At 44.1% G+C, this 17,239-nt stretch overlaps 1 protein-coding gene across 1 annotated transcript in view; it reads left to right on the top strand.

Moving 5' to 3' along the window:
- POLQ (DNA polymerase theta) overlaps window positions 1-17,239 on the top strand; it is a 125,309-nt gene that overhangs the window by 20,275 nt on the left and 87,795 nt on the right. Inside the window, exons 5-8 of the mRNA XM_077479376.1 lie at window positions 1,121-1,277; window positions 5,408-5,516; window positions 11,484-11,706; window positions 16,442-16,741. Coding sequence (XP_077335502.1) covers window positions 1,121-1,277; window positions 5,408-5,516; window positions 11,484-11,706; window positions 16,442-16,741 — 789 coding nt within the window. The remainder of the gene's footprint in view (window positions 1-1,120; window positions 1,278-5,407; window positions 5,517-11,483; window positions 11,707-16,441; window positions 16,742-17,239) is intronic.

The following is a 17,239-nucleotide window of genomic DNA, read 5'->3' as shown; positions in this document are numbered from 1 at the left end:
ATTCCTCCCACGAGCCCCGACCGATATGGGGGGCGCTATTCCTCCCACGAGCCCCGACCGATATGGGGGGCGCTATTCCTCCCACGAGCCCCGACCGATATGGGGGGCGCTATTCCTCCCACGAGCCCCGACCGATATGGGGGGCGCTATTCCTCCCACGAGCCCCGACCGATATGGGGGGCGCTATTCCTCCCACGAGCCCCGACCGATATGGGGGGCGCTATTCCTCCCACGAGCCCCGACCGATATGGGGGGCGCTATTCCTCCCACGAGCCCCGACCGATATGGGGGGCGCTATTCCTCCCACGAGCCCCGACCGATATGGGGGGCGCTATTCCTCCCACGAGCCCCGACCAATTGGGGGCGCTATTCCCCCGCCGAGCCCCGAACATTAGGGGCCGCTATTCTGATGGGGGGGGCGCTATTCCTCCCGCCGAGCTCCGACCGTCAGGTGCGTTATAGCTCCCTATTGAACAGAGGTGCTATGTAATTTTTGTACTTTCACTGACCACCAAGCCTAATGCCTGGTCCATACAATTATTATCGGACAAATGATCGTTTATTTTATTCTTTTGCATACTATTCTCAGGTCGAAATTGAAGAGTTTACTAAAGTCACAAAAATTCAGGTTATTGTAAGATCGCTTTGAAAACTATTTTTTTTTTTTTTTCATAAGATCGTGTGAGGCATTTTCCTTTTCCCCCCTGGCCGTAGTCCGGCCCGTCTGAAGAATAGCGAGTTTGTCCCTTTTTTTTTAGAAAGTTTGGCGATCCCCTGAGTTGAGGGGTTTACTTCAAATAATTGAGAAATGAAGCTGTGTTTTTTTTTTTTTTTTTCTTTTTAATTATTCAAATATAATCTTTATTAACGTCTCCAACGGTCAGAGTCAGGTCAATAAAATTTCCAAAGTAAAATCTAACATTTCCATTACAACTGAAATATAATCTTATTCATCTAATAGCTGGCAGCCCAGCAAGGCGAGATCGCTTATAAGGCCTGTTGCCAGCCGGCGCCCCCTCGTACTATTTCTTAGTAGCTTTTATCGGTATCAACTGAACATTGTTTTTTTTTTTTTTACGTTTTTGATTGCAGTTCTCTTAATATCCCTCCTGCATTTCAGAGCCTGTTCCAGGAGGTCGGGGTGCAGGTGGGAGGGTACATGGGAAGCTCCTCCCCTGCCTGCGGTTTCTCGTCTCTGGACGTCGCCGTCTGCACCATCGAGAAAGCCAATGGCCTGGTGAACCGGCTGATAGAAGAGAACAGGATCGACTTGTTAGGTACGTTGGGCCTGAGTGAGGCCAGAGAGAAATGTTTTATACAGCTGTCCTTTTGTATGGTCCTGCCAGTGAACCTGACACCATTTGTCACCCCCCCCCCATCCACTAATTACTGTCTGTGTGATAAAGTGTAAGCTGCAGCCAAACCAGTCATCAGTCACTGTCTGACCAACAATTTTCCACCGGTCTCCTTCAGATCCTTTTTGAAGTTCCTCGAGCCGATAGGGCCACCCACAGCAAAAAAAATTTGGCCAAATCTGCTTGCAGTTTCTTTGTATTGGGCCAATACCCAGGAACTATGGGACATGTAGTCCCAGACAACAGGAGAAAATTACATGACGCAGCTGCACAGATCCTCCTCCTGACATGAGTATTTCTATGAGATCTAATGATGTCACCGGTAGAAATTAGACACGTGCAATTCGTTTAGTTTTTCAAACGAATTTTGACAAATTTCGTTAATTCCGAAAATTCAAAGATTTCGGAAATTTGGAACAGTTTGGAAGTTCAAATATTTGAAACTTCATACATTTTGAAAATCCAAGAATAAGAATGAAAATTCAAAAGACTGAAAATCAGAAAATTCAAAAACCCCAAAATCTGAAATAACTAGCTATTAATAAATATTATAAGTATTGGAATTTCCTTTCAAATTTGGCTGTTAGTGAACATAACAAGTACGTATTTATCCAAAGTTACGAATTATCTGAAATAATGAATGCCACATCTAAACAAATGGAACGTAACGATCTAATAATAATAATAAAACCTTTTTATTATTTGTTCCATTCCAGAACAGACTGAGCTGGGTGTCAATGCAGGCACCTGGAGGATCCAGACTTTATTGTCGGGATGACGCGGTGCCTGGACTGACATCCCTGACGTCAGCAGAGAGCGGACTTCACGCCACCCTCTGCTGAAAACGGGTCACGGGAGTGCAAAACGAATTGCATTCCTGTGATCCACAGAAGTCGTCCAGCCAAACGCGTTTTGGCTATACTTCTCCTTTTTAATGGTATTCCTCGGGGAACCCCCCCCCCCCCCCAGGTCACCAAAAGTGGTGTCCCCATTGGAAGACTTCCACACTCTCTTACTTTTCTGGGGACAACCCAGAATGTACTTTCAATGATGATGGGTTAACAAGACAAATGGAGAGGATGAAGCTCCCTAATGAGGCCACAGACCGCAATAAAAACCTGACTGGGGTTCCAATCCCTCCCCCACTCCATCCAACACTAAGAAAAAAAAACGTTGCCTTTTACTTATACTTTAAGGCCTTGTTTACATGGGGCACACCCGTGCAAGGACACCGCTTTTCTGAGCATCCCCCGTGCAGGTAGTCCCATTCATATCAGTTGGGATGCAGCTAGGGCTGCAACTAACGATTATTTTCATAACCGATTAGTTGGCTGATTTATTGTTTTGATTAATCGGTTAATAACCTTTTTAAAAAAAAAAAAAAAATGGGTCAAATTGATGGTCATTTTCAACCACAGCGACAGGAAAATTTGGAAATAGAAAACTTCTTAGTCAAAGGAATTTTCAGACAGCGGATGATGTGGTTTTCGTTCAGAAATGACATTCATTTTAAAAACAGAATGTTAAAAACAAGTGAAATTTTCAAACAAAATTCTTTCATTCAGCGAATGTACAAAGATTTTCCGTCTGAATATTCTCATCTGAAAATTGATCTGTGTGACCAACATAAGGCTCGTTACGCACCTATGCAGTTTGCTTTTGATCTGTTTCTGCAGTGCTTTTTGCTGTGCGTTTTTGATTTTTGCTGTGCGTTTTTGATTTTTGCTGTGCGTTTTTGATTTTTGCTCACGTGATTTTACTGCAATTTGCGTTTTTTTTTTTTTTTTTTTTTTGGGCAGATTAAAAAACACAAATTGTTGCAAAAACTCATTACATGCTTTTCTGCAGTTTCTCCATTGAAGTATATTGAACCAATTAGGGCTGCAACTAACGATTATTTTCATAATCGATTAGTTGGCCGATTTATTGTTTCGATTAATCGGTTAATACCCTTAAAAAAAATAAAAATAAAATAAAAAAATAGTCAAATTGACATTCATTTTCAACCACAGTGACGGGAAAATTTGGAAATAGAAAACTTCCTGATCAAAGGAATTTTCAGACAGTATATGTGGTTTTTGTTCAGAAATGAAGTGAAAATTTCAAACAAAATTCTTTCATTCAGCGAATGTACAAATATTTTTCCTCTGAAAATTGATCCGTGTGGCCAGCATAAGGCTCGGTATGCACCTATGCAGTTTGCTTTTGATCTGTTTCTGCAGTGCTTTTTGCTGTGTGTTGTGATTTTTTGCGCACGTGATTTTACTGCATATTTTACTGCAATTTGCATTATTTTTTGCATTTTTTTTGGACAGATTAAAAAAACACAAATTGCTGCAAAAAACGCATTACATTCTTTTCTGCAGCTTCTCCATTGAAGTATATTGAACCAAAAAAAGCACCATTTTGCGTTTTTAAAAGTCCTTGACACTTTTTTTTCCCGCAGCGGCTGGAAAAAAAGCACAAATATGAACGTGTCCCATAGGAAACCATGTAAATGAACTGTAGTGCGTTTCTGCAAAAAGCACCAATAAACAGATGTGAACCAGGCCTAAGACGTTTAGTAGCATAATGGGGTTAAAAAGACTAAAATTAGCCCTTTATAGTACAAAAAAAGCAGATAATCACTACTGGAAGGGGTTCATTTTTTTTTTTTTATTTTTTTTTTTTTTTTTTTTTACTGTAGAACTGTGAAAGTAATAATTGCAGTAGTGATTATATTTTTGTACTATAAAGGGCTCGTTTTTTTATTTTTTTTATTTTTATTTTTTGTTAACCCCCTTTAAGTTACTGGCCGATTAATCGATTCTGAAAATAGTAATCGATTAATTGCCGATTAATCGATTAGTTGTTTCAGCCCTAGAACCAATAAAGCACCATTTGGCGTTAAAAGTCCCTGGCCCTTTAATCGGCCAGTAACATAATGGGGTTAAAAAAAATAAAAAATCAGCCCTTTATAGTAGAAAAAAGCAGATAATCACTACTATAAGGGGTTAATTTAAGTAATATTTACACTAGCGATTATTTGCTCTTTTTGTACTATAAAGGGCTCATTTTATTTTTTTAACCCCATTATGTGACTGGACGATCGATTATGAAAATAGTAATCGATTAATTTCATAATGGATTTAGTTGTCGATTTAATCAATTAGTTCTTTCAGCCCTAGATACAGTGTTTGCATTGGACGCTTCTCCAAATTTTGACATTGGTGCGGGTGCACTTGCCCCTGAACACACACTCTGCATTCGGAGGCCGTGCACCCACACAGATGACAAATTGGGAGCAGCCGCTGTGTCCATGCAGCCGCTGCATCCCAATTGATGTGCATATAGGACTGCCTGTAAGGGCAGGGCCGTCTTTTTAAGGCAGGGCAAAAGGGGCAGCTGCCCTGAGCCGTGTCATTGCAGAAATCATGTGCTGTAACCTCTAGCAACTAATCGGTTAACTGCAATATGTGCTGTAACCTCTAGCAACCAGTCATTAAGCAGTAATGATATGCTATAACCACTAGCAACCAATCGCAATTGCTGCCTGATCTGATACAGTAAACTGATTTTAAGTCTAGTTCAGTGATGGTGAACCTTGGCACCCCAGATGGTTTGGAACTACATTTCCCATGATGCTCTGGCACTCTGCAGTGTAGTGGAGCATCATGGGAAATGTAGTTCCAAAACATCTGGGGGTCACCATCACTGGTCTAGTTGCTATTTATTGTATGTCTCAGAGCAGGTGGAGAGTGAAATTGCATGGGGGGGGGGGGGGGAGGCCCAAGAAAATTTTTGCCCAGGGTCCAATCAATATTAAAGACAGCCCTGTGTAAGGGGATGCACGGAACAGCAGTGCGGGTTAGCGCAGTCCTTGGACAAGCATACACTGCAGTATGCCCTGTGTGAACGAGGCCTATACATTCTTTGTTATGTGGAACTACAAGTCAAAGTGTGTCGTCTGGTCATTCTTCCACAGCCAGAGGAGCTCAGGTTTGGGGGGTGGGGGGGTTGGGTGCAGTCTGTTTTTGTCATGTGACTTCATCTATGTCTCTTCTCTTGCTCAGGGATGATGGTGGTGGATGAGTTGCACATGTTAGGAGACTCGCACCGCGGTTATTTGCTGGAACTTCTCCTCACCAAGGTCCGATACGTCGCCCAGAAAAGAGCGGCCCTGTAAGTATTTGAAGCCCATCTCCGGATATGCCTGATCTTTTCTCACCAATACTCCCTCCCACTCTTTCTTCCTTTATAAGGGTGGGAGGGGAAGCCCCTAAGGATGAATTTTTTTTTTTTTTTTTTTTTTTTTTTTTTTTTTAAGCATTAATTTATATTCAACCTGAGTAATATAGAAGAGCAAAATGTAATCAATATAACCATCTGAACCAGGAAAAAACCTGGCGGCCTGATAGACATATGAATTTAAGGCATAACGGACAGAAAAAAAAGAAAGAATGGAAAAAGGGAGGGAAACCTGATAAAAGAAAAGAGAAAGAGGTGAAAAAAAAAAAAGAGGAGAGTCCACAGGGTGTGCACCAAAGGAAGGTTAAATCAAGAGACGCGTACTTTCAAACGGAGACTGCTGGGTATATACAGTCAGGTCCATAAATATTGGGACATTGACACAATTCTACTCTTTTTGGCTCTATACACCACCACAATGGATTTGAAATGAACAAGGTGTGCTTTGAGTTGAATTTGAGGGTATTTACATCCAAATCAGGTGAACGGTGTAGGAATTACAACAGTTTGTATATGTGCCTCCCACTTTTTAAAGGACCAAAAGTAATGGGACAATTGGCTGCTCAGCTGTTCCATGGCCAGGTGTGTGTTTTATTCCCTCATTATCCCATTTACAAGGAGCAGATAAAAGGTCCAGAGTTCATTTGAAGGGTGCTATTTGCATTTGGAAGCTGTTGCTGTCAACTCTCAATATGAGATCCAAAGAGCTGTCACTATCCGTGAAGCAAGCCATCATTAGGCTGAAAAAAAACAAAACAAACCCACCAGAGAGATAGCAAAAACATTAGGTGTGGCCAAATCAACTGTTTGGAACATCTTTAAAAAGAGAGAACGCACCGGTGAGCTCAGCAACACCAAAAGACCCGGGAAGACCACAGAAAAGTGTTGTGAAGAAAACGCCCTTCACAACAGTTGGCCAGATCGAGAACACTCTCCAGGAGGTAGGTGTATGTGTGTCAAAGTCAACAATCAAAAGAAGACTTCACCAGAGTGAATACAGAGGGTTCACCACAAGATGTAAACCATTGGTGAGCCTCAAAAACAGGAAGGCCAGATTAGAGCTTGCCAAACAACATCTTAAAAAGCCTTCACAGTTCTGGAACAACATCCTATGGGCAGTTCTGGAACAACATCCTATGGGCAGTTCTGGAACAACATCCTATGGGCAGTTCTGGAACAACATCCTATGGACAGATGAGACCAAGATCCAACTTGTACCAGAGTGATGGGAAGAGAAGAGTATGGAGAAGGAAAGGAACTTCTCATTATCCAAAGCATACCACCACATCAGTGAAGCATGGTGGTGGTAGTGCCATGGCGTGGGCATGTATGGCTGCCAATGGAACTGGTTCTCTTGTATTTATTTGATGATGTGACTGCTGACAAAAGCATCAGGATGAATTCTGAAGTGTTTCGGGCAATATTATCTGCTCATATTCAGCAAAATGCTTCAGAACGCATTGGACGGCGCTTCACAGTGCAGATGGACAATGACCCGAAGCATACTGCGAGAGCAACCAAAGAGCTTTTTTTAAGGGAAAGAAGTGGAATGTTATGCAATGGCCAAGTCGATCACCTGAGCTGAATCCGATTGAGCATGCATTTCACTTGCTGAAGACAAAACTGAAGGGGAAAATGCCCCAGGAACACGCAGGAACTGAAGACAGTTGCAGTAAAGGCCTGGCAGAGCATCACCAGGGATGAGACCCAGCGTCTGGGGATGTCTATGCGTTCCAGACTTCAGGCTGTAATTGACTGCAAAGGATTTGCAACCAAGTACTAGCCCTTGTACACGCGGTCGGAGATTCTGACGGAATGTGTCCGATCGGACCGTTTTGTCGGATATTCCGACTGTGTGTGGTCTCCATCGGACTGTTTTTCCAACTTGTTGGTAAAATTTTCTGACAAAATGCTCCGATCGGACATACTCCGATCATGTGTAGAGAATTCCGATCGGACAAAGGGCCACGCATGCTCAGATCAAATTCCTACACCAAAGCTATTGGCTACTAGCGTGAACGTAGTCCCATCGTAACGAAATAACGTCATCACGTCGGATTTTCCGACAACTTTGTCCGACCGTGTGTATACAACAGTTTCGGACAAAATCCGACGGATTTGCTTGTCGGAATCTCCAACCCGTGTGTACAAGGGCTTAAAAAGTGAAAGTTTGATGGATGATTGTTAATCTGTCCCATTACTTTTGGCCCCTAAAAAGTGGGAGGCACATATACAAACTGTTGTAATTCCTACACCGTTCACCAGATTTGGATGTAAATACCCTCAAATTAAAGCTGAAGTCTGCAGTTAAAGCACAAATCCATTGTGGTGGTGTATTATAGAGCTAAAAAGATTAGAATTGTGTCACTGTCCCAATATTTATGGACCCGACTGTATAATCCACGGTTGCCAAAGAAATTTTGTCCTGTGTATACCGAGAGGATGGCCGCCAACTTCTTGTTCACCATGACATCATTCATACGTTTTTTTGACCGCCTTGAAGCTAAGCGCAGGGGTTTTCCCACACCCTCACAATGGTTAGTTTAGGTGCAGTAAAGAGATGTAGAGCCAATTGCCGTTCTGGGTGAAGCAATCCAACAATTGGCCTGCCAAGAAGGGCTTCATAGGGGTCCGTTTTGCGATTTAACATGAAATGAGTTACGGAGAAGGGTACAGACCAGTGTTAATTTTGGCAGCAAATTTCCATTTAGTTTTTTTAGTCTTAAGACTAAAATGGCATTTTTGTTTTAGTCCAATTTTAGTCTTCTGCAATTGTTTTAGTCGACTAAATCTCCAGTTTATATTAGTCGACTAAAACTCATTTTAGTCGTCTAAAATCGAATGAGTGTAATTCAATTGTAATGCATTAGTTAAGAATTCTCTACAATTTGCAAACTCATTATATACCGCTAGAGTGAAAAATTGAATATGTTATTTATTATTACAGGTATGAACATGCACTACAGACCAGTGTTAATTTTGAAGTCAAATTTCAATGTAGTTTTAGTTGTTTCAGTTGTTTTTAGTCGTATTTTAGTCAACTACAATAATATTCATTTAGTCGACTGAAATGTTTTAGACGACAAAATTAACACTAGTATAGACTCTGAGCCATAACCTGCATGCTTTCGGGCATGACCACCAAATATGTGTCGCAAAACCTTTTTGTGAACATCCCCAAGAGCAGAGGGGAAAGTAAGGGGATGAATCGAGCCAGTCTAGTGCTATACCTGAAGGGTTCCACATGTACTGTCACTTTAAGGCTGGCTCCACCCAGGAGTGATGACAAGGTTCAAGGGGCATAGTAGCCATCTTAGAGCACATGTAAGGAGCCTAATAAGATGTACTGTCCTGAGATGCATGTTGCAGTGTACAGTGAGTACTGAAATAAACATTCGTTGTTCCAGACCAGAGTCTTGTGTCTCTCACAACTCGGAGGATATAACATCTAGCCGACGTATAATACCACCTATACAACACTTCATTGGCGTTCTCTAATATAAGAACATTTCTCAAACCCTTGGAAAGGGCTATAGTCATTATCTGCCAGTCCTCCTGATCTACCGTATTTATCGGCGTATAACACGCACTTTTTTCCCCTTAAAAAAAATCACGGATGCGTGTTATACGCTGATCCTCTACCATTTTGGAGCCTCTGGGCGGTTTTCAGCTGCCTTCGGCCCTTCTTGGCAACTTTCGGCCCTCCTTGGAGGCTTTCGGCCACCTTCAGCTCTTCTCGTCGGCTTTCAGCCACCTTCGGCCCTTCTTGTCGGCTTTCGGCCACCTTCTGCTCTTCTCGGTGGCCGAAAGCTGGCGAGAAGGGCCGAAGGTGGCCGAAAGCCTGGCAAGAAGGGCCGAAGGTGGGCGAGAACTACCAAGCGCCGCCTAGATGGACAGGACATCCCGGCGGCGCTATTTTTAAAAATAAAACCTGAAAATGACAAGGGGACAAGGCTGCAACGATGGACAAGGCTGCATGACAAGGCTTCAGATGGACACTGATAAGGCTGCATTGATGGGCATTTAAATGTTTTAAAAAGTTTTTTTTTTTTTTTTTATTCTTGAAATTCCCTCCTAAACTTGGGGTGCGTGTTATACGCCGATAAATAATGTAACTGCCTCCCCAGTTCTTTTCCCAATTGGAGATGATAGGGTCTCAGCAAAGGCTTTTTTGCAGAAATCATGGATGAATATATCAACGATCTATATCTTAACGTCTCACCACTCTGCTGGAGATGTAACACGGCTTGCTTCTCCACATGTGGTGGGAATGCCCGCTGGCACAACCCTTCTGGAAAGAAGTACACCACCTTATTACCAAAATAACTTGCGTACCAGATTATACACCGGTGCCATTTTCTCCTCCACCACACATCCCTACCCCAATCAAACTACAGAAAGTCCTTGAGTCTCTACCTCCATCGATTCAGCTAAGATGTGCATACCCCTTCACTGGAAGGAAAGCGCACCCCCCCCCCCCCAGTATTTCTGAATGGCTCCAACGAATAAGCAAGATTGGCAAAATGGAAGACTAAAGCCTTGCACACACGATCAGATTTTCCCAGACAAAACCTCAAACTTTTGTCCGAAGGTTTGTGCCTGGATTTTGTCTTGCATACAAACGGCAAGGAATTGTCGGCCAACAAAAACGAATGTAGTGATGTACTACGTGGTGTTTCAGCTCTTTAGCGCCACCGTTTGGGCTCCTTCTGCTAATTTCGTTTTAGTAGAAGTTTGAGTGTTGATTCGCGCTTTTCATTTGGCGCTTTTCAGTTCGTTTCTGAACAGCCGTTCGTCAACCAGCCATGTTGCGGAATCTGGAGGAGATAACGTGTTATTTATTATTGGCCTTGGAGTTATTGCTTTGACCCAAGTCCAGTCCAGGAACAGGAGGAGGAGGAGTTCTTGGACCAAAAATTGGTTTCTTAATTGGTCCCCATTTAAGGTCATATGCCTTTTTGCTGCGGGAGCTCCAGGAGAATAATCCGGATGATTTTCGGATTTATCTCCGCATGGTGGACCCCTCACTTTCACCAACTCTTGGCATTGCTGACTCCCTATATTAAGAGGCAGGACACATGCATGAGGCTTTCATTTTATTTTTGATTGAACAATAATAATTTGATTTTATTATATTTTTGGAATGCATAGAATGCACTTTTTGGTTAAGTTCTATTGGTAGATAGCATGTCTAATTTTATTTGTTTTCCTTTTTTTCTTTTTTTTTTTTTAATGCACAATATACAGATTGTGGAGAATAATACTCGGCTATGTGTTTTTTACTTCAAATGACAGTTTGGGAGTCGGCAGTTACATTTTAAAAAATACAACGTAAAATTGACAACGGACACCAACATAGTTGTATCTTTTATCTTAAAAACTACCGGATAATGGTGTTGTGGTAACTTGTCCACAAAAATTGAAATAAAAAAATAAAATAAAATAAAAACCTAAAAATATTATATTTGATAATATTACCTCCAAAAAAAACCAAAAAAAAAAAACACAATAATAATATTCTTTATCACTAGAAAAAACAAGCCTTTGAAAATTAGTTTGTAATAACTCCATCAGTATCAGCAGCAAAGCAGCTTCATTATTATTCAATTAAAGAAGAAGAGAATTGTGCGCTGCATTTCAAGATTTCATAATTTGCTGCATCACAAATTTTAATTCTCTATTATGAACGCTTATATCGGCCAGAGAGGTGGCCAAAAAGTTGGTATTGTGTTGGCACCGAAAAAACGATATCGGTCGATCCCTGATACTAGATTTTGGAGGACTGAGATGTGACTTTTTTTTGGTCAGGAGAGACACTTCTAGCTTTTTCGGGTTCTTTGGTTTTGGTGTGTCTGGTTTCATAAAGTTTATACTTTTTATATGTTGTGTTCTACATTGCAGGAAAAAAGATGGCAGCACTGTTGGCTCCCAGAACGAGGTTCAGATTGTGGGGATGAGCGCCACCCTACCCAACCTCGGCTTGCTGGCCTCCTGGCTCAACGCAGAGCTCTATCACACCGATTTCCGGCCTGTGCCGCTAAAGGAACACGTTAAAATTGGCAGAACTGTGTTTGATTCCGCCATGACTCCCGTGCGAGAGTTTGAGCCCCTGATCCAGGTGAAGGTAAGAGGAGGTGTCTGGAGCACGGGGTGGGGGGGGGGGGGGGGTGGGGGGGAGGATGGACAGTCTATAGATGGGAATTGGGTTAAATTCCTTGTTACGTTTATTTGACAGGTTCATTTGTTTACTCTTTCAGATTTGTGTATGTAATACAATGATTAAGACAAGACACAAGTAGTATAGTAATAAGAGATTTACCTAACTTTTGGTTACCCACTTGCCCTCCGAAAGGTTTACCCCCCCTTCTTGCCCAGGCCATTTTTTGCGATATGGCACTCTCTCACACGCTCGCTCCCTCTCGCTCCCTCTCGCTCCCTCTCGCTCCCTCTCGCTCCCTCTCGCTCCCTCTCGCTCCCTCTCGCTCCCTCTCTCTCTCTCTCCCTCCCTCTCGCTCCCTCTCGCTCTCTCTCCCTCTCTCTCTCTCTCCCTCTCGCTCCCTCTCTCTCTCTCTCTCTCTCTCTCTCGCTCTCTCTCCCTCTCGCTCCCTCTCTCTCTCGCCCTCGCTCTCCCTCTCGCTCCCTCTCTCTCGCCCTTGCTCTCCCTCTCGCTCCCTCTCTCTCGCTCTCCCTCTCTCTCGCCCTCGCTCTCCCTCTCTCTCGCCCTCGCTCTCCCTCTCTCTCGCCCTCGCTCTCCCTCGCCCTCGCCCTCGCCCTCGCTCTCCCTCGCCCTCGCTCTCCCTCTCCCTCGCCCTCGCCCTCGCTCTCCCTCGCCCTCGCTCTCCCTCGCCCTCGCTCTCCCTCGCCCTCGCTCTCCCTCGCGCTCCCTTGCTCTCCCTCGCGCTCCCTCGCTCTCCCTCGCGCTCCCTCGCTCTCCCTCGCTCTCCCTCGCGCTCCCTCGCTCTCCCTCGCGCTCCCTCGCGCTCCCTCGCGCTCCCTCTCGCGCCCTCTCGCTCGCCCTCTCGCTCTCCCTCTCGCTCGCCCTCTCGCTCGCCCTCTCGCTCGCCCTCTCGCTCGCCCTCTCGCTCGCCCTCGCACTCGCTCTCTCTCGCCCTCGCACTCGCTCGCACTCACTTCAAGCTTTCTTTTGGTGGTGTTTGATCACCTCTGCGTATTTTATTTTTTGCACTATAAACATGAGGTTGAAAATTTCGAAAAAATAAAATTAAATAAAAAATTGGTTTTATAGCAGAAAGTAAAAAAATACTATCCAATAAAAAAAAATCCAAATTTCTTCATCAATTTAGGCCAATATGTATTCTGCTACATATTTAGGGATAAATGTGTGTCTAACCAGTGTTTTTGTGTACTGTATGTGGCCTTTTTGCTAAGAGCCCTTTCACACTGCGGCCGCTCCGCAATCGCTAAACCCATCGGCGATTTACCGTAGTTTTAGTGGTGCTATTCGGCCGCTACTAGGGTGCTTTTAACCCCCCCCGCTAGCGGCTGAAGAAAGGGTTAAAAGCGCTGTTGCCGAATCGCTTTTCATGGGGCTTTGGCAGCGCTGCCTATGAATTCCAATGGGCAGCGACGGTGCAGGAGCGGCGTATAGACCGCTTCTCCACCTCCCCAAAGATGCTACTTGCAGGACTTTTTTTTTTTTTTTTTTTCTGTCCTGCAAGCTCACCGCTCCAGTGTGAAAGCGCTCAGGCTCTCACACTGGGGCTGCAGGGGAGGTGTTTTTCAGGCACTATTTTTAGCCCAAAAGTGCCTGAAAAATGCCTCCAGGGATGTTCCGCCCAAAAAAAACAAAACAAAAAAATGTAAAGGCCAGCAGCTAAAAATACTGCAGCTGCTGGCTTTTAACCTCCCTGGCGGTACGATTATTTCAGATTTTAGGTGCTGAAAGCGGTACAATTATTTTGCATGAAAATTTGGCGTTTTATATTGTAGTCCTGTAATTCTTAGGAATAACTCACTTAAATCTGTCCAAACCAGAGTCTAGCAGACATCCCGGGTATGATAAAGTTTGAAAAATGAAATCATAAATTATAATATAATAAATAACTATAAATAATTATACCAATAATAAAAATTATTCAATAATATAATCAAATCAAAAACACTGAAATTTGCTCCGTTGCAGAATTGTCACTGTCATTACTTTTCAGTATTTGATGACGGATCTCCCCACAAATCACTATCGCTCAATTCTGCGAGTGATTCCAATTTATTATCGCCATTTTCTAGCTGGTCTAAAACCATTTTTGATGTAAAGTGACAGTTTTGGTTGCTATGGACAATCTCCAGTTTCCAGGCAGAAAGAGCAGTTTTTATTATATAAAACTACATGCAGGACACTGGGCAGACCACTAGGGACAAAGGGGATGTGAAATACATACAGCAATGTAATCTGTAAGATTACATTATACTGTGTGTTTCACTTTTTAAATTTGGCGCCGATCTCCGTCCCCGTGCGTCACAATGCTCGCAGGGAACAGAGATCGGCTCCGTGATGAACCGAGCGGAGGACGGGGGGGGGGGGGGGGCATCGCTGGATCCAAGGGAGAAGGTAAGTAATCTCCTCCTGGATTCAGCGATGCGGTCCCGAGTATGGCTCGGGGGTTACCGCTTTTGGTATAAAACTTCCACCCCCAGCCAGACACGGGAATACCGCCAGGGGGGTTAATAATAGGACACTTACCTGTCCTGGAGTCCAGCGATGTCGGCACCGCAGCTTATGTTTCAATCAGCTGTCGGGTGCTGCCGCTGCCATTGCGGGTAAGGGTACCCGGCACTGTAGCCTTATGGCTTCATGCCAGGAACCCTACTGCGCAATGCGCAAGGCCCTGCTCCTCTTTCCTACTGGCCCGGTGACGGGGAGAGGAGGAGGAGGGAGCCCTGCAGTGATGTCACAAGCCGCGGCCCAGACTCCCGGAAATGGTAACAGGATACCAAGATACCAAGGAAAGGTGCCAATTGTGGCACCGGAGGAGGAGAGGAGACAAATGAGCGGAGGTTCCACTTTTCGGTGGAACTCTGCTGTAATAACATAACTAATTAGACATGTGCAAAAGGAAAAAAATTTGTTTAGTTTCATTTTGTTTTAATTCATTAATTTTGTTTAGTTATATTCGTTAACTTCCTTAAATTCGTTTTCGAATTTCGTTTCATTTTCTACTGAATTCGAAAAGTCAGTCACATTCGAAAATATTTCAACCAAATTCGAAAATATTTCTACCGGATTCAAAATGATTTCAACACGATTCGACATTATTTCAACCGCATTCGAAAATATTTTGTGACCCGACTTTAGGGCCATGTATCTCGGGGTCACTTGGTGCTAGAAACTCCAGTACTATTGTGTTTGCATACCAAATTTGAAGTTTCTAGCACCAAGTGATCCCGAGAAACGTGGCCCCAAATTCGGGTCGCAAAATGTCAAGCACTTTTCTGCAGCAGAGAATGACATTTTGCGACCCGATTTTGGGGCCACATATCTCGGCGTCACTTATAGCTCGAAACCCCAAATTTGGTATACCGTATATACTCGAGTATAAGCCGAGATTTTCAGCCTCTTTTTTTGAGGCTGAAAGTGCCCCCCTCGGCTTATACTCGAGTCATCGCCGTCTGCCTGCCCGATCAGCGTGTCGAGCAGACAGACGGCGGCCATTCTACTATTCAAAAGCCGCGCCTCCCTCTCTGATAGGCGGAACACTCAATTTCCCAGCAGTCAGTGTTCCGCCTATCACGGACATCCGCTCATTCTCATACTATGGACGAGGATGAGAGGATGTCCGTGATAGGCGGAACACTGACTGCTGGGAAATTGAGTGTTCCGCCTATCACAGAGAGGGAGGCGTGGCTTTTGAACAGAGGAATGGCCGCCGTCTGCCAGGAGGAGAGTGTGGCACACAGAGGCTGCAGATTGGCACAGGTAGGCAGGGATGGACGGACAGCACAGCACAGCGACGGACGGACGGGACACAGGGACGGGACACAGGGATGTCTCGCCCTCGGCTTATACACGAGTCAATAAGTTTCCCAGTTTTTTTGTGGTAAATTGGGGGCCTCGGCTTATATTCGGGTCGGCCTATACTCGAGTATATATGGTACATACACAATAGTACTACAACATATCCAAATTTGGAGTTTCTAGCACCAAGTGACCCCGAGATACATGGCCCTAAAGTCGGGTCACAAAATATTTTCAAATGCGGTTGAAATCATTTCAAATCATGTTGAAATCATTTCGAATCCGGTATTGAGTCGAATTTCGGCTGAATTCGGTTGAATTCGTTAGCATTGTAATTTGGTAATTCGGATGCATCCGAATGTCCGCAATACTGAAAATTCGTCCGAATTTTCGAATCGGAACGAAATGAAATGCACATGTCTACAACTAATGCCAAGTTCCTTGTAAATCAATAATTGGATATACACTCGTACTACAGGAATGTAGCATGGAGGAGTAAGGACAGCCTGGAGTTGAAGGGGGAGGATAGCCTGGAGCAGGATGGGCAGTACAGAGGGAAGAGAGTGGTCCAGAGATGTGCTTGTAGTATGGCGGAGTAAGGTCATCCTGGAGGGGAAGGGGAGGATAGGCTGGAGCAGGGTAGGCCGTAAAGGGGGTGGTTGGGTGTCGTATGGAGGGTTAAGGAGAGCCTGCAGCTTCATATACTTTTATCTTCTCAGTAACAAAAAAACTGAAATCCTGAAAAAAAAAACTATCGCAATCTTTGAATTTAGGACAGAATATACGCTACATTTGGTACAGATTTTTGTAGATCTATAGATATGAAGATTTCTCTGCCTGATGTGTCATGTCTTTTTTTTTTTTTTTTTTTTTTTTTTTCCTGCAGGGTGACGAGGATCACATTGCCAGCCTGTGTTACGAGACGATACGGGAAGGTCACGCCATCCTGATCTTCTGTCCTTCTAAGAACTGGTGCGAGAAGCTGGCGGACACCATCGCCCGAGAGTTCTACAACCTCTATCAGAGGGCCTGGCAGGAAAAGGCAGGTGAGCTGGTGATATGTCTGCATGGTAAGAACTGCAGCTATAGCAAGGAGTTGATAGTTTGGTATTGTTACCCCCCCTCTCCTGCACTTAGGGCTGCTATTACAAATCACGAGGATCCCATTCAGCCTACCCGACAGAGTGTCTCTCCCCCCCCCCCCCCTCCTCAGCCAGAAGTGACTGAGGACATAGATTTATCAGTCTCTTTCTCTGTAGCCTCGGGTGCACAGATGAGGGAATTGGAAGCGTTCTGAGGTTTCTTTCTTGCTCATTCACAAACTGAAGCATAGTAAACACGGTTTACTATGCTTCAGTGATGAACAGACACCCGAGCGATCACTCACTTTGTTCATTCAGGGCTAATAAAGTATGATCGGCCCTGATGACACCCTCATAATGGGCGGCACCAGGCCCGGACCCATTTTCGGCACCATTATCGGCGTGATTTCTCTTTCGGCAAGGCCATTTTCGGCTGATAACGAAATTTACGTGCATCCCTAGTCAGTAGCTTCTAAGAAGGCTGCAACCAATAATTATTCCACAGTCTGGGTGGCTTGGCACTTCTCCATTCTTGAACTAAACCTCATCGCTCTGCATCCATTATGTATTGAGTTGCAGCCTTATGATAGCTTTTTGCATTC

The sequence above is a fragment of the Lithobates pipiens genome, unplaced genomic scaffold, assembly GCF_037356315.1.
Source record: "Lithobates pipiens isolate NorthernLeopardFrog02 unplaced genomic scaffold, aLitPip1_a1.2 Scaffold_16, whole genome shotgun sequence".
Classification (NCBI taxonomy): Eukaryota; Metazoa; Chordata; class Amphibia; order Anura; family Ranidae; genus Lithobates; species Lithobates pipiens.
This window is presented reverse-complemented; position numbering and strand designations above follow the sequence as displayed.